The following is an 18745-nucleotide window of genomic DNA, read 5'->3' on the forward strand; positions in this document are numbered from 1 at the left end:
GGCACTTTTTATACCGATATTCCTACGGGATACGGACTTACGCGGTTTCAACCGCGGGTCACAGCTAGTATTATTTATACATTATATTTATTATTGGTGTTTCTGTCGTTTCTATTAATTATTTGTGAAGAAGTTTCCGAATTTTATTCTTATATAACAGTAATATTAAAATGTGAAAGTTTGTTTTTTTGGATGTTTGTCCGTCAATCACGCTGTAACCGCTGAGCGGATTTAGATGAAATTTTGTATACAGACAGGGTGTGACCTGATTAAATGCTTCCTGGGATTAAACAGGCCTTTTGATATCCGGGCAGAGCCGGGACAAGCGTCTAACATTATATAAACATGATTAAGCCTATAACTAGAAAGTCCTTGAGTTTATAATATATATAGAGCCCGACCTATGTTAATTGATTCCAAGGATTTAGGTCGTGCACATGTCTATATAAAGATCTGAGATCAATATCTAACGTTTGCATACAACAGAGTCATTTCTGGATGTTTAAATAACTCTTAAATTATATTAAATATTTATGTAATATTGACTTTTAGAACAACTTTTTGTATGTGATTAGTATAACAAAGTATTATGTTATCTGTGGTATAACATATGTATTAAATACTGTCCATTTGCCCGTGCTTTGCTCGAGCCTGCGGCACTCAGGGATCGCGTACCCATCCAATGGTAAAAAATTTTTAATTGGTCCAGTAGTATCCGAGATAAATGCCCTCAAACAAATAATCTTCAAATTCACATCATTATCAGTATAGTATAAACACTTTTTATAGTATACACACGTTTTTAGTAAACATAGACACATGTTTTAGTTTCAACATATGTTGCCATAATTTTAGTTTTAATAAATATGTTTTTATTATTTATGACCTCGGTTTATATTTAAGTGTTAGGTTTTAAATAATTCATAAAGCTAAAAATTACTTATATGCTCTTTGAAAAATGGTTAGTCCTATTAATATTATAAATGCGAAAGTTTGTATGGATGTATGGATGTATGGATGTTTGTTACTCTTTCACGCAAAAACTACTGAACCGATTGCAATGAACTTTGGTAAGCAGATAGCTGGACAACTGGAATAACATATAGGCAACTTTTTATCCCGATATTCCTACGGGATACGGACTTACGCTGGTGAAACCGCGGGGCGCAGCTAGTCTTTGATAAAAAAAACATCACACGATGCTCTTTACAACATGTCAAAACATTTTATAGCATACATTTATGTAGCTCAAAACATTACATAGCTTACTTACATCATAATATAAACGTGAACTCAACCACTAGCCTCATAAAAACAGTAATTTCTTCCTGGTAGTTAGTCTATACAATTTCACGATCTTTTCTAAAATTAGATACAAAGTTACATATATAATTGACGCATGCGTTTTGGTGTTATACGCATGCGTTGAGAGGACCTCGAAGCTTTATGTGTGTTTTGACGCTAGATGTAATTTTTTTTCTTGCGTTGTTTTTCGTTACTATAGACAATAATTAATATATTGTGAAAATAAGAAAGATTACAAACTTTATGAAATGCTTATTTATTATAAAAATAATATGAAAAATAATACAGTTTAACAAAAATTTGATTTAGAAATAGATTCAAATTAACGATATCATACAGAGACTTATCAAGATAATAAGATAAATCACAAAATTATTGCATTTTCACAGATTCTTAATAAGCATACATAGTATGAATTAAATTATAAATAAAAGTAAAGCTGACAAAAGCTAGTTAAAAACCTCTCAACATAAATAAAAAAAATAAAGGATAATTATATGGGATATAGGAATTAGTTTAGGGCATAAATATGGCATAAATCCATAGAAACATTATCGATCGACGTCAGACAATTTCAGCCTCTTTCATAATGAAGCGTTTATTCTTCATAAATATCAAATGCATAACATGTAAAAGCTACAGGGCTAGTTTGAGTTCTCATTCATAAACTGAGCACAATGTTTTTAATGAAAACGTCAGATGCATTGTCTGGAATTGATTGAAGCGCCGGATAGCGTTTTATATGGATTAAATGTCAACTATTATGTATATTTCATTCATCTACTGTCATTTTAAGATAAATTAGAAATTTCTGTAGGAATTACATTTATTCAGAAACGGACGGGATAACGGATTTCAAACGCGATTTATTTATATTAATCCGACGTTTCGAACACTTTACAGCGAGCGTGGTCACGGGGAGACGACTTAAAAAGTCTCAAATTTCTAAATGTATAATACTCGCGTAATATCAAACACAAGAAAATACTATTATATTTACATTGTGAACTAACAATCTACCCACGGCTTGCCCGAGTAATCAAAGGAAAACGAAGACTTTATCGCGGTTTCCTCGCATTTTAGCTTTCCCGTGGCATTTTCGGGATAAAGTCCACATCAAATAGGATGTAGCGGGGACGAGCGGCTTATTAAAGTTTATGTTTAAATATCAGTCCGCCCTGACTTCGGGAGTACATCCTCCCTCAATAAATAGGCTATCTAACAATGAAAGAATTTTACAAATCGGACCAGCAGTTCTTGAGATTAGCGCGTTCAACCAAACAAACAACTAAACTCTTCAGCTTTATAATATTAGAATAGATATTATAATTACATCACCAGTATAAAACAAAGTTATTATATCAAATTAAAATATAGTTATATATAACAAAAAAAAAACATAGAAAATATTTTTTTTTTTCACGTTGTAAAGGAGGCGCAGCCGGGGAGATAGGCTAGTGTCAAGTAACTTGTACCCCTTCACTGTATTCACTGTAGTGGGATGGGGCGCAGACTTGATATTAAGGATTTGCATTCAATTTTGAAAGCGGCTGTAGGGGATGATAAATTAGTCTAGACAGAATGCAGTATATTCCTTTATCTACAAATTTAGTAGAAGTTAGGTGGTGCAATAATTAGAGATTTTTGTTATTCTTTCTTTTTACTATTAATTAATTTATAAACTACTAGACGCTCGTCCCGGCTCCGCCTTGATTTTTTGGAGCATTTCAAGGGAGGGATAGTAAAGTATCCTATCACCCAAGTCAGCTCATACCCTGTCTATATACCAAATTTCATCAAAATCCGCTCAGTACTTTCAGCGTGATTGACAGACAAACATCCAAACAAACAAACTTTCACATTTATAATATTAATATGATTTTAAACAAAAATCTTAAGCGCATTATGATTACCAGAACTAGATGAAATTGAATTGAGACCACAGGGAAGGCACTAGCTTTCAAATAAAAAAAATCTTCAAAAAGAGTTCAGTCAGCCGTAAGTTCTGAGGTAACAAAGCCAAAAAAATGCAATCGAATGATAACAACCTCATATTTTTAAAATCGATTAAAACGTTTTGTTTACGTTAAATTAACACCTTGTTTAATTAAAAAGTATATAGTAATCATTTACGCGTGTCTCTACTAATGTTATAAAGAGTTATAGTTTGTGAATTTGTTAGTTTGTCACTTTGTAGGGGGTGATCACTGGATCTAAACTGATTTTAAAAAATTCTTTAACCATAAGAACGTTATACAATATAACCAAGACACTCTCAGAGGGTGACCAAGAGGTCATGTTTTATTCTGTGTTCGTTATGGACCAGCGGTCCGCACCGGCTTCGCACGTAGTACATATATAGCCTAAAGACTTCCTCAATAAATAGGCTGTCTAATACTGAAATAATTTTTCAAAACGGACCTGTAGTTCCTGAGTTTAGCGTGTTCAATCAAACAAATCTTTCAGCTTTATAATATTAGTATAGATTAAGCCGGGCGAAGCCAGGACTTTTTATTCTAATGTTTGAGAAAATATCTGCTTACTTTACAGTACATATTGACCATTTTAAAAAGCGTGTGTGTTTATACAAAATCATTCATGAGTTTCTGCATAATTGAGGAACAAATCATAAAATTTTCTATTCATTTTAAATAAGACAGGATTCGTAAAACTGTATTGTAAATTGCTACTACTGGAGCGGGTAAAAGGCACCCTATTTGTTTGTTATCGATAGCCATTGTTGTGTGACGTCATCGGGGTTGACAATGGTCGGTATTTAGGGGTAGATAGAGGGTGGGGTATGGGGTCCTTCGAATTGGAATATCATTATTGTAGTGTAGTGAAATTGATGTATTTTCTTTTCGAACGACTTAAAATATCAATGGGAAGAAGGTGCATATAAAAAGTCGGGATTGCAATTAAAGCTACTGAATACCCAAATGTATGTAATTTTGAATCTATTTTGTCTTAGTAATACTGAGAATTATCATACTACTAGCTGTGCCCCGCGGTTTCACCCGCGTAAGTCAGTATCCCGTAGGAATATCGGGATAAAAAGTTGCTTACATGTTATTCCACTTGTCCAGCTATTTACGTACCAAATTTCATTGCTATCGGTTCAGTAGTTTTTGCACGAAAGGGTAACAAACACACACACATCCTTACAAACTTTCGTATTTATAATATTAGTAGGATAGGATTAAAATTATTAATCTATTTAGACGAAATTGGTAACGCCGCTTGATATCAGGGGAGATATTTACAAAAAATCGGTACTGTGTATTATTATGTTTAATATACACCTTTTTAAATTCAGTGCTGATTTATCAGATGGCCATAAGCTTATTTATGACAAAAAACAGACAGTTTCGTTACTTTCGACTCATATATCGGCTTATAAAGCACCAGAATTATAAACGAGACGAAACAAAGTTTCGCCTTGATATTCCTATATTTAGGTTTCGGCGATAAACATTTTACTATATTTAATTTAACAGCCCTCTTACAAAGTCAATGACTTTATTTCGCGAAGTCATCGAAACTAAAACGCCGATCGATATTATCAGAGCGAAAGGCCGTAAACTTTCGACTGGGGTGGATAGATTGATACATTGCATTTTATTGGGTAAATAAACAAAATTTATACATTTACAATATTCACCCTCGCGTATTCACATGATTTGATACGATTTTATATTGCCCGTCTATCGGACATTGCGTTTTAGTGATTGGAGAGGTGAGTCAATTCGATTCTCTGTGGAATTTAAGAAAAGGCTGATTGTTTACGCTGTTTTCAAATTTATTGCCAAATAATAAATCCTGAAAAACTGCTTACAAGCTTTTGATTTCAAATTTTAAAACTGTCTCTGCACAATATTCATAACAGAAATTAAAAAATTGAAAATTTCTACATACTATATAATAATGTCTATCTGTCTGTTTCATTAAAAAACGACTGCACCGGTACCTCCTTCACCAATGGATGGACCAATGGATGAAGGTTTTCGAGCAATTTTATATCATGCCATTAATGTATTCACTAATACGACTATCAATTTAAAATATATATTCTTTTCGAATACTTGTGTGGATATTTTGATAAATTTTCATGATAATACTGTATTTATTTTTGCTGGTCCATAGCTGTTCCATTCATCCATAATATGCATTTGCATTTGGTCCAATATGGACCAATGAACATTTGGCATACTTCGCCCATCATGTCAATGTTTGTACCCTGTTTTTAAGGGTAATTTACCCCAGCGAGGGTGCAAGAAATAATTGCTCGCGTGGCCAGACTGTGTCTATATCGTGTATATCACTCAAAACACGTGTGACGTAATTAAAAAAAAATCGTTATGATTCATGTTGGTCGTTATAGACGTGATTTTTAATGGTTATGTAAGCCCTTTGAAGTTATCATGGAAACAGTAAGTGGAAACGCGAGTTTAAAATATTACGTTTATAAGAGTTGATTGTATAGTTCCTTATATGATGCTGCATTTGAAGCATTATAAGTATTATAAGTAAGTATTATATATAGAAACGTGATGCATTTTTGTATTTTCTTGTGTTTGATTTTACGCGAGTATAATACATTTAGAAATTAATTAGCGTAGTTACGGTGAGACTTCCCGTCTCGCTGTAAAGTGTTCGAAACGTCGGGTTAAATAATGTAAGGAATAAATCGCGTTTAAAATCCGTTAAAAGTCTTTAATTTCTATATTATGCATTTTATTCATTTTCGACACACTTCGACTGTCCTTATTTTGCCACAATTAAGTTTTACAGCTACGGTACTAATACGAATAAAAACGTTTCCCTGATTCCCACAAAAGAGACAGGAATGTACTTCCTCCGGTAAAGAGCTTCCTTGTGTGGGAATATCCTACTAGTCCTCTCCTACTAATATTATAAATTCGAAAGTTTGTGAGGATGGATGTCATGATCATAATGTAACATTATGCGTGTGTTTGTTACTCTTTCACGCGAAAACAACTTAATTGATTGCAATGAAATTTGGTATGTAGATAGCTGGACAACTGGAATTACACATGAATAACTTTTTATCCCGATATTCCCACGGGATATAGACTTATGCGGGTTAAACCGCGGGCGCAGCTAGTATGCTATAATGGAGCAATTTGCCTCGGAAATAAGAAATTGAAGAAGAATAAGAAGTGAAGATAGAGCACTACACCTTTATAAAAAGCATAGAATGTATGAAAAGTTCTAAGCAATGCAAATAAAACAGGGTCTGGCCTTATTGGTACAACGTTTCAATACATTCCGCGAAAAAAAACACTAAAGAATTTGACAATTTACTAGAGTTTTTACTTCATTTACTCTAGTAAATTGTCAAATTTTTGAATATATACATGACTGATTATGAAATATATCTCATAACAAATCTCTCGTATGAGATAACTCAAACTAATATCAGACTACTAACCAGTCATAAGTTCTCAGGCAGCAAAGCAAAAAAAAACATCCTTTTTTTGAAGTCTGTTTAAAAAACAGATATTTCGGTGCATTTACGTAGCGTAATCTAATATATAAAATTCTCGTGTCACAGTTTTCGTTGTCATACTCCTCCGAAACGGCTTGACCGATTTTGATGAAATTTTTTGTGCTTATCCGGTATCTATGAGAATCGGCCAACATCTATTTTTCATCCCCCTAAATGATCAGAGTAAGGCGGAACAGCGTTTGCCGGGTACAACTAGTAATAATATAGAAAATATGGGAGATGTATTCTGATTATACATAAATAAAATAAATTAAAAACAGTTAACCGCTTTTCCCAAGTACATAAAAACTATACAATAAAGTCTACACTTATCGTATTTCTTTACCCCGCTGGCCTTTGTTTCCGCCCTCTGTTAGGGGTTGTACACTTGAACTCACAGCAATAGGGTCGGAGAGCTTATACGTTATTACGACAATCTTACTTTGATGCTTTTAGATTTATTCATGCTTAGTTGTTGTTTGAGGTTAAAGCGGAATTGTAATTAAAAATACAAATCTACGTGAGTCTTATTAGAGTTTAATACAAAGTTTAATATAAAGAAAGATGCTGTTACTAGGACTTCGGTGTCCGTCCGTCTGTCACCAGGCTGTATCATGAACCGTGATACTACTGTTAAATGTAACTGTTACCGAAATTTTGTTGATAATAAAAGAATCGAAGTTAAGCGACGGTTGGCGCGGTCATGAATTGGATGGGTTAGCAATTGTTTTGCAGTTAAAATTATTTGTACGGAACTTAGGCTTCCGCACAAATATCGCTAGTGCGACTCGCACTTAACCGATTTTTAACAAACGCTGTAATTAAGGCTTATTAAGTTTAATCAAATTACGGCTCACCTTATATCATATTATCTGTGCTTAAGTCATCAAAATATTATATGCCTCCTGAGTCATACACTGCATCCTTGGTACGTTGGTAAACTTACGCATAACCCTAGTACTGGCTTCGAACCCCGGTGAAAACAAAACTACAAAATTGCCAATGTATAGAGGACTGAACACCTGTATAGATTTTAAGATAATTCAATGGGTAGAATACAAATGAATATTATTCAGTATAATAAAACATTTAATAAGCCAGATTCCCAAGGTCTTCACTTCAGACCAACATTATAACACAGCTTAATAAACTATTAAAATATTTATTAAAATTCTTTTTGTACCGACTTCTTGAATCTAATTTTCTCTTGGTATCGTTAAAATTTAAGACTTTGACCAAATTCAAATGGGACGACTCGGGAACCACCAGCCTTTAAGAACCTACTTTTTGAGAACCTTTTGTTTTATAATTACGTACTACACGAAAACATATTGACATATTATTGCTTACAGGCGGACGCCAGCACCGCATTTCTGCGCGCCGCACGCGCAGGTCAAATCGACAAAATCATCAGCCTGCTAGAGCAAGGAGTTGATATCAACGTTAGCAACGCTGTGAGTATTACATTTGATCATATTTTACACTAGCTTTTACCCGCGACTTCGTTCGCGTTCGCGAGTAATACCCCTTTCCCCCTTTTTTCCTATGAATACGTATTAACCTTCCTTGAATCACTCTATCTATTTAAAAAATCCTATCAAAATCTGTTGCGTAATTTTAAAGATCTAGATCTAGACATAGAAAGACTTAATTTTAAATAAAATATGTTAAAATCAGCAAGATGTGATGACAGAGGTGATTAATCGCTCATCAGTCATCACCCTTGAGTCACAGTTTTGTTTTAAAGGTATTCCCTTGTAGGGTTAAATAAGATATTTAAGAAACCTTTTCAAATATGCTTTATTCTCATCTACATCAGATGTAACTTCTAAACAGTCAAAGTAACTGATTTTTATTTATTTACGATTCAGTCACCAATTGAGAAACAAACATATAAAGTAAAATCTGAACTTGATTATCGCACATCTTAATATATAAAAGTATGTATGTTCCCAATGAACTCTTCACCAACTCAACCGATTTTGGTGAAATTTGGCATTTTATGTGTAATTTGGTCCAACTTAAGATATGGGATAGTTTTTTTTTCGATTAATTATCCCAATAATTTGTAATCTTAATATTTTTAATTATTGCTCAGTTACAGCAACGCGTTGCCGGGTATGCTAGTAGTATAAAACAAAATTGCTTTCTCTGTCCCTATGTATCTTTAAATCTTTAAAACTACGCGACGGATTTTGATAGGGTTTCTTTAATAAATAGAATGATTCAAGAGGAAGGTTTATGTGTATAATAACATCTATTAAGCAACTCCGAATTACAAATGCGAAGCCGCGAGCAAAAGCTATATATACTAATAATAGAAAAGTTTGTTTGTTTGTACGCGATTATCTCGTAAAGTAGTGGATGGATTTCAAAAATATTCACCGTTGGATACGTACGACCCTACATACATCTACATCTGTACCACGGGCGAAGCCGGGGCGGTCGCTATTATAAAAGGTAGAGAGCCCGTTTGCGAAAATAATATTTAACTTAATTAAACTGAAATAATAAAGCGTGACTTGCACAATAGCTTTACGGTTCGACAGTAAAAAGGTCTATTATAATATTTTGCTGGCTTAATACCTAGAAATGGCAAGAACACGCGATTCAGTCACGAATGTTAATACCGTTGTTACAATATGTTATAATCACGCAAAAGACTGCGGCATTCAATTCTAGGCTACATTGAACGATCAGCAATGACGTAAACTTATCTGTCTTTATATCCTGACAATCTAAATCTTAATTCAAGATATTTAAAGTCAATCTCGATCCAATAACTTATGTAGATTCGAAAAGAGTTACAACTGCCGGCGAGGTTAGACCCTATTCACAATAAATTTTATCCTTACTTATATTATAAATGCGAAAGTGTGTCTGTTTGTCTATCATTCACGTCGCAACCGAGCGATTATGTGGTATTATTTTCGTGTCTACAGAGAAAGATGAAAGTAGCAGTAGCAGTAATGTAGATTAAATTTAAAAATGACATTTCCAAACTTATGAAGAAGGCTTAATAAAAAAAGTTCATAGTGTCTAACAAAAATCACTTTCCAGAACGGTTTGAATGCCATCCACCTTGCGTCCAAAGACGGGCATGTAGAAGTAGTCCGGGAGCTACTCCAGCGAGGCGCAGCCATTGATGCTGCCACCAAGAAGGGTAACACAGCCCTCCACATCGCCTCCCTGGCTGGCCAGGAGGCCGTGGTCCGCCTGCTCGTACAGAACGGGGCTCAAGTGAGATCTGATTATAATGGTTTACTGTGTTGTTTAATATAGATTCGTTAATATGTGTTAATTTCAACTTATCAGTTTGCTATAACCGAGTTTGATTGTTATTCTTTTGATATTCTTTATAATTATATTTCGAAACTAATGAAATCGGAATTAAGATCAATTAAAAAAAAATAAATTATATTTGAATTAAATAGCGCCGTTATGACCAGCAAATCATCTTAAAGTTGTATACAAAATTGCTGAAATCGTAAACATTATTATTTCAATATGAACTCCAAGCACTCCATTTGTATGTATACTTTTTATTTTTATTCTTCATTGGTTTAAAAAAGAAAAGTTTTACAGTGTAAAAACAAATAACAGATAATAAAATTCATACGCAGTTCCATCAAGACGTAACGATACAAATTATGACATGTGTACCTACATATAACTAGTAAAATGTTGCCAGGTAAACATCCAATCCCAAAATGGCTTCACCCCACTGTACATGGCCGCGCAAGAAAACCACGACGGAGTGGTGAAGTTTCTGCTCGCTAATGGAGCCAACCAAAGTCTGGCTACGGAGGTAATATTGTTTTTTAATGAAGCTTTATGATATAAAGTGAAGTCCCGTGTCCCCTAGTGGGGGGTATGGGGCAGATGATATACATCTGTTTCACTTTTCACACGGGACTTCATTTTTTTATGATATAAAACATAAAAAATAATGTAGATTAATCGCGAAACGGGATCGAATCGTGACCCATTTCTATTTACCGTAGCTTCGTTCCAACTGAGCTATAGAATTTCTTTTTTCGGTTTCGAGTGTCTCCATAAATCATTGAATGCCATTTCATTAAATAGCATAATACATAATGTTACTTTTTGTCATTTCAAAAAACAGCAAATTATCCATTCGAAGTTACTGAATGTCATTTGATGTGCGCTGTCCAGATGACAGTCGACTTATGACGTCACCAGTCGTCACGGTGCGGTATCTCATACCTACGTATGTTGTTTAATCGATGTAATATCAAACTACCCTCACTATTCAGAACAAAAATTTGTAGAAAACAGTTGTCAGTATTTGAAAATAATTTGTTTTATACTGTTGTATTTTATTTTAGGATGGTTTCACACCCTTGGCTGTTGCAATGCAGCAAGGCCACGAGAAAGTTGTGGCAGTTTTGCTTGAAGCTGATACCAGAGGACGGGTCCGCTTACCAGCTCTTCACATCGCAGCCAAGAAAGACGATGTTAAGGCGGCCAATTTGTTACTAGAGGTAGACATTATACGAGTAAATTTCATAAATATTCCGTTGTAAAACATTGTGATCTCTGATTATAAAAACCTAAGATTGTTACTACATAGTATCTACTGACTACAAAAATAATTTACTTGCAGATGTAATGTTCTATTAAATATTAAAATCTTGTACTTACTTATACATAATAGTATTATATTATTCTTGTTCACAAAGAAAATAAGGATTACCGATCACCACGCCATTTTCATTTAGATTTGAGATTCAAAATTGATTTATTTATGAATTTGAAGCTACGTCAATAATTAGGTATAAGCAAACAAATTAAGTATTTAAAAAAATACATTCTTATCTATTATAGAGAATACGTATTTTTTACACGTTTGTGAAAAATACAAATTTTTATCAACTTAAATTTTTTCTAGATAGGTTCCAGTGTTCATTTTTTAGATAATGTTTCAACAATACTCAAGTATCCCCTATGTTATTATTTCTTTCTCACTATTATACTACTAAAAGCATCCAACTACATCCAAAGACATTTCTTCAGAACGAACACAACCCTGACGTGACGTCAAAGTCCGGTTTCACACCCCTACATATAGCTGCGCATTACGGCAACGAGGCGGTAGCGAGGTTACTACTTGCTAAGGGGGCAGACGTGAACTGTGCAGCTAAGCACAACATATGCCCACTGCATGTTGCTGCGAAGTGGGGTAAGTACATAGCCTGCAAGATAGATATAAAAATAACACAATAACACATTTTGGTTGTGATGGTCCTTAATCATTTCGATAGATGGCTTGGGATGTCCTTTTGGTAGATAAAACCGAAAGAGCAGAATAAATTCGATTACTGTGGCGGCATCACGGGTGGAAAGGCTAGGCGTTGCTACGATATGGCAAAAAGACGCGGGTTCAAATCCCGCCTAGTGATCAAATTTTTTTCTATTCTTTGTAATTTTTCATAATAAACGTGATAGTTTGAAAAAACTAAAACACAGGCTTTATAGAAAACCGAACCTAATAAATTTTATCAAATTAGTGTAGTCTTCTATCCTCAATAAAACTACAAAGTTTAAATTTAATCTGACTGTTATGAGTTAAAATCGCGCCCAAAGGAGTCGTTAACAAACATACAAACATACAAATGAAGCTAATAAAAAGAGTAACAAGAAATCATTGTCGTGCGAACTGCTTTCTTCACAATGGATAATTTAATGATTTAATGAGGATGTAGAACGACTTTCAGTTATTTTGTTTATAATTAATTCATTATTTTTATCATTTAGCGCTTTATGTACAATAGTATTATAGCAAAAAGGAAAAGCATATGCTATTTATTAAGTTTTTTATTGATTATACAAGAGTCCACACTCATTGAAAACTTTACATTTAAAATATTACAGATCAAATATACAATATTTTAAAATATATGTTATTTAAATTCAAAGGAAAAGATAACATGGTGTCCCTGCTATGCGATAATGGCGCGAACGTAGAGGCCCGCACTCGAGACGGCCTCACTCCACTGCACTGCGCCGCCAGATCTGGCCATGACAGAGTCGTGGAGGCTCTGTTAGACAGAGGAGCACCTATCACCAGTAAGAGTAAGGTATGTAAAAGTGTAATAAGTATAATTATTCGAAATATAAGATTAGGTCAGCAGTTTCACCCGTGTAAGTCCGTATCCCGTAGGAATATCGGGATAAAAAGTATCCTTTATGTTATTCCAGTTGTCCAGCTATCTACGTGCCAAATTTAATTGCAATCGGTTCAGTAGTTTTTGCGTGTAAGAGCAACAAACACACACACATCATTACAAACTTTCGCAATTATAATATTAGTAGGAAGTAGGATAGGATTGTAGGTAGTAGGATACATGCGAAAGTTTGAAATAAAACTTTCGCATTTATAACAAAATATATTCACCCAGTCGAAAGTTCTGAGTTAACAAACCCAAAAAAGGCGATCTGATAACCTCCTCTTTTGTTTTCAAGTCGGTTGAAAATGGTCCAAAGATCAATTGTATTTTATATTCTGATTGGAAATAGGTAGAATCTGCCCCACTATTCAACTTCTTATATCTAAATTCTGGAACATTCCAGAACGGTCTGGCGCCACTGCATATGGCGGCGCAGGGAGACCACTCAGACGCCGCGCGAGTGCTGCTCGCTCGCAGGGCTCCGGTAGATGACGTCACTGTGGACTACCTCACTGCACTGCATGTAGCCGCTCATTGTGGGCACGCTAAAGTCGCTAAACTTTTATTGGATCGGTGAGTTATGTTTTATAGTTAGCGTTAAGTTACTATTAAATTAAACTGATTCATTTGTAGGTGTTGTAGTAATAGAACTGTGCTTTTTTGCTTAGGATAGAAAACTAGGTATTTGATGTATTATATGTGATTTTATTGGACAGTGTGTTGCATCTATCTGCCAATATACTACATCATTCTTATATTGAAAAAAATTAAAATTTTCATTTTCATTTTTGAAATTAATTGCTTTTTAATGCTATTTTAATACACTATACAGGGTAAATATTTACTTTTATAAAAAAAATATGCATATATTTACCTTGACAGTTGTAGTACAACAAACACAGGTTTAACCTAGGTCAGGGATCATTGTTTAAAAATTAAACCATAATACTCTAATGTACCTGCATAATTTATGTAACTCAACGTCTGGAGTCTATTTTTTGGGTAAATGAACTGTATTTTAATCAATTTATTTATTTAATTGATAATTTAACAGGAATGCTGATGCTAATGCCAGAGCTCTGAACGGCTTCACTCCTCTGCATATAGCCTGCAAAAAGAACAGGATTAAAGTTGTTGAATTGTTGCTGAAGTATGGTGCAAGTAAGTACATTTGAAAAATTACAACTTGGTACTTAAAATTCAAAACTAAAATTGAATATTGACCACACTAGCTTAAAAAAATAGAATAATTAGATGATTAATACATTTGCGTCTTCTTCTTCTTCATTCTAACATAATGCATAAAAGATGTGATAAATTATCACCTCCACTTCATGAAATCTTCGCAATTATATTTTATTCTATTTATATATCAACAGAATTTTTCAATTTTACGAATAAATTCACGAAATATTCAGGTATCCAGGCAACCACAGAGTCTGGGCTAACACCGCTCCACGTAGCATCGTTCATGGGTTGCATGAATATCGTGATATACCTGCTGCAGCATGAGGCCAACCCTGACGTACCCACAGTGAGGGGAGAAACTCCTCTGCATTTAGCTGCTAGAGCCAATCAGGTGATCAAAGAAATAGAAGATAAAGTTATTTTTAAGCAATTAGAAAAAGACATAGAAATACTTATAAATTTGTATATGTATAAATAGCGTAGATCCTTTAAACATATGTGTTTTAAGTACATCTTATATACAAAATTGAGAGACCAAGAATACTTGTATAAGCTAAACAAATGTTAAAATAAGAAGGATTGAACGAGCTGCGTCGACGTTTGATAGATAGTTGTCATGACAACAAAACAATTAATAATCTAAATGCATTTCTTCGTATTTATAACAGACGGACATAATCCGCATACTCCTACGCAACGGAGCAGCCGTGGAGGCTAAAGCCCGCGAGCGGCAGACACCTCTCCACATCGCCTCCCGCCTGGGCAATGTCGACATTGCTGTACTGCTGCTGCAGCACGGCGCTGACGTCCGCGCGAACACAACTGACCATTACAACGCGCTGCACATTGCGGCGAAACAACACAATCATGATGTAAGTGATAATTTAGCTTCGCTTACGTCAAAGTTGCTGCATTTCTACTGCAGCATGACTGACGTCCTTCTCCACAACTAGTACCAATTGCTTTAAAAATGTCATTTGATTTTAAGAATTTATTTCCTTTAGGAACATATTAGTTCAAATTCCAATAGCAAATAAATTAAAGAGAACCAATTTGTAAACTTTCAGAAGTTTTCGTAAATAATGATATTAACATAGTTTTAATTGCCAAGGTGGCGGCTGCTTTGATTGAACATAATGCGCCATTGACTGCTACCACCAAGAAAGGGTTCACTGCTTTACATATAGCGGCTAAATATGGCAACCTTAAGGTAAGAATTTCAAATAATACCTGAAACATTATACAAATTATTGAATAATCCTATAATAATGTATCTGTTATCAACTTAACAATTCTCATAGGTATGACTTCAATTATAATCGAATTATTATTTAACAATATTAATAAATACATTCACATGGTATATATGATATTTGTATACTTATTAGGAATGATAAACTAGACCTAAAATGAATATCTTGAACAACAGGTGGCAAATCTTCTTCTTGCAAACGGCGCATCACCAGACCAGGCAGGCAAGAATGGTATGACCCCTCTGCACGTTGCAGCCCAGTACGACCAGCAGGCTGTGGCTAACACATTGTTGGAGAAAGGAGCTGATGCTAAGGTACTTATAAACTCACAGTAAATACAATCAAATTTTGTATTATTAGGTGTTCGCAAACGCTTCGTCCGCCTTGACTGAAAACTAACTTCACTCAGTGAAGGTGTAGGTTTCTAAAGATGAAATAATTGTTGATATCTAACACGAAATTGTTGTATGGAAACATTGCAAATATAACAAATAAAAAATATTTATAAATTTGATATGATAAATAATATTTTAACAGGCAATCGCGAAAAACGGTCACACCCCACTGCACATCGCGTCTCGCAAGAACCAAATGGAGACAGCGGCGACGTTGCTGGAATACGGCGCGCTTACCAACGCGGAGTCTAAGGCTGGATTCACGCCATTACATTTGGCGGCCCAACAGGTATATTTTCAATAAGAGGCCTTTCATGTCAATAAGAGATTTGTATATGATCGATAATGCAATCTTAGTATCATAAAACATGAAGCTATCCTGGAAAATTGAGGGCTTGGCTGTTTTAGAAAATGTCACCAGACTACTATTGGGAAATTTAATAATGGTATAGAGAATAGGAAAAGTAATAAAACTGCTCTTGGTTCTAAGAACGTTAATCACATAAGCATCACCAGTAAATGAATTTTGCCAAAAAATAATTTCTTTACGCACCAGGCGTATATTTCACTGAAAAAAAATAATCTCTTAAAACCGCTTTTCAAATCAGTTATAATAAATTTTTATTGAACGTATAACAGGAGAGTTGTTATTGTGTTTGTCACATTACTCATTAACACCAGGGTCACGCGGAAATGTGCTCGCTGTTGCTGGAGCAAGGTGCTGAAGTAGACCATCAGGCTAAGAATGGTCTCGCTGCTCTACATCTCGCCGCGCAGGAGGACAGAGTACCTGTAGCCCAACTGCTGGTGAAAAATGGAGCACAGGTCAGAAAAAATCTATACAGAATCAAAGTAATCAAACTGCTGATTAATGTAAATGCTTCTATCTACATGTGGAATTGACCGACCTGTGTTTGCAGAGTACGAAATTTAGTTTGAAGTGATGATTATATAAGTGATTGCAATCATTACGTTTTCAAACTATATGTTAATATAAAATTTCATAAAATAGATGCTTGATAATAATAATCAATTCGTGTGCAAACGCTTCGTGGCACTCCACAATGTGCTGTGAGCGTTTTCACGAGATCCTTAACATGAATTTCGCGTTCTTCCCGTTCCCGTGGGATTTCAGGAATAAAACCTAACCTATGTCCTGTCTCTTTTCTTGATCTTGGAACCAATTTTAATCAAAATCGGTTCAGTGGTTAGAAATAGATAGAGTTACTTTTGCATTTATAATATTGGTAGGAATAAACAGAGCTGATACAACTACATTCACATTTAGTATCTAATTTCTTATGTGCTTCATCGTTAGGTGGATATCTGCACTAAAGGCGGGTACACACCGCTGCACATCGCCAGCCACTACGGACAAGCTAACATGGTGCGCTACCTGCTGGAGAATGGTGCATCAATAAAGGCACAGACTTCTCATGGGTGTGTATAAATTTGAAGATAGACATACGAGTACAATACTGGTTATAACATGGATACAAAGAATCATATCAGAACTTGACTTAAATAATAATGCAATCTGAACAGTAAATAAGTTTTCTACTTATTTACCTAATAAATGAAATTAAATAATAATCTAACTTGGATCTGTCTTACCTTTAAATACCATCGGCTCTACCGAACAAAACAAAGCAGTAAATCCTATGAAAGGGCTGCTTGAAGTTTTCGCAAAATGACGTACATTTTTGTTCACAGCTATACCGCCTTGCATCACGCAGCACAGCAAGGGCATATCAACATCGTCAATATTCTATTGGAACATAAAGCTGACGCCAATGCTACAACTGTGGTGAGTAAGATCGTTGTCCTCAATGATATTTAGCATATGTGGATGATGCCCCAAATTTATTTCAAAGAAGAAAGACTTTGACTTCAAAAGACTGGAAGATTTGAAGCCACACGTAAGATATGTTTTCCCAATAACCAATTATCATTTATTAGCACCCCAAGGTTCCACTCGCGTAAGTCTGTATCCCGTAGGAATATCAGGATAAAAAATGGCTATGTGCTATTCCAGTTATCCAGCTATCTACATACCAAATTTAATTGCAATCGGTTTAACAGTTTTTGCGTGAAAGAGTAACAAATATACACATACAACCATTCTCACAAACTTTCCGATTTATAATATTAGTTGGATTAAAAAAATAGCAACTTTTACTTCCCAGATAGGTATACTTTCTATTTCAATCACATCTTTTTTATACGCAGAACGGCCAAACACCTCTCGACATAGCCTCAAAGCTCGGCTACGTGACCGTGATGGAGACACTCAAGGAAGTATCAGAACCATCGTTGGCACCAGCGTCGCAAGACAAGTACAAAGTCGTCGCACCAGAAACTATGCTGGAGACGTTTATGTCAGATTCGGAGGAGGAAGGAGGTATGATAAAAATTCAATTAATACTGAATGACGTTTATCAGGAAATTTCATTTTATCATTTTATTGTACTTGGAGTGTACCTACTTGAAATTACTGATTTAAAAATTAGCCATTACGTTTAAATTAATGATAGCTAGCAGTTAATACAAATAATGCGAACTATTATAATTCCTTTAGAAGTATCTCTTAAATTGTAAATAAGATATTACCTGGCACTATTACAGTAAATTATTAAGCCTTTTTTCTGATTGTCAGTATGAAAAAACGCCCAAAACCCACTTTTCATGAACTTCTCGACTGCTGTAATGAAATAAAACGTACAATTCCAGGTGAAGATACTATTCTCAACGACCAGCCGTACAGATATCTGACAGCCGATGACATGAAGTCGCTTGGTGACGACTCCCTCCCGATAGATGTGACCAAGGACGAGAGAACTGAATCCGCTATGAGCCACAAGAATATAATGGAAATTTCTCAAGGTAAGTAAATGGCTTTATTTT

At 34.7% G+C, this 18745-nt stretch overlaps 1 protein-coding gene across 5 annotated transcripts in view; it reads left to right on the top strand.

Annotated features, from left to right (window-relative positions):
• Nucleotides 1–18745, top strand: part of LOC119837537 (ankyrin-2-like) — a 63060-nt gene that overhangs the window by 8409 nt on the left and 35906 nt on the right. For all 5 annotated transcript variants that reach the window (XM_038363134.1, XM_038363132.1, XM_038363133.1 and 2 more), the window contains exons 2-19: nt 8167–8268; nt 9875–10054; nt 10506–10622; nt 11164–11319; nt 11852–12017; nt 12755–12915; nt 13409–13578; nt 14060–14166; nt 14424–14584; nt 14862–15065; nt 15305–15403; nt 15623–15760; nt 15984–16130; nt 16523–16666; nt 17160–17281; nt 17555–17648; nt 18071–18242; nt 18572–18724. In XM_038363134.1, the coding sequence (XP_038219062.1) occupies nt 8167–8268; nt 9875–10054; nt 10506–10622; nt 11164–11319; nt 11852–12017; nt 12755–12915; nt 13409–13578; nt 14060–14166; nt 14424–14584; nt 14862–15065; nt 15305–15403; nt 15623–15760; nt 15984–16130; nt 16523–16666; nt 17160–17281; nt 17555–17648; nt 18071–18242; nt 18572–18724 (2593 nt within the window). The remainder of the gene's footprint in view (nt 1–8166; nt 8269–9874; nt 10055–10505; nt 10623–11163; nt 11320–11851; nt 12018–12754; nt 12916–13408; nt 13579–14059; nt 14167–14423; nt 14585–14861; nt 15066–15304; nt 15404–15622; nt 15761–15983; nt 16131–16522; nt 16667–17159; nt 17282–17554; nt 17649–18070; nt 18243–18571; nt 18725–18745) is intronic.

The sequence above is a fragment of the Zerene cesonia genome, chromosome 28, assembly GCF_012273895.1.
Source record: "Zerene cesonia ecotype Mississippi chromosome 28, Zerene_cesonia_1.1, whole genome shotgun sequence".
In the NCBI taxonomy this organism is placed as follows: domain Eukaryota; kingdom Metazoa; phylum Arthropoda; class Insecta; order Lepidoptera; family Pieridae; genus Zerene; species Zerene cesonia.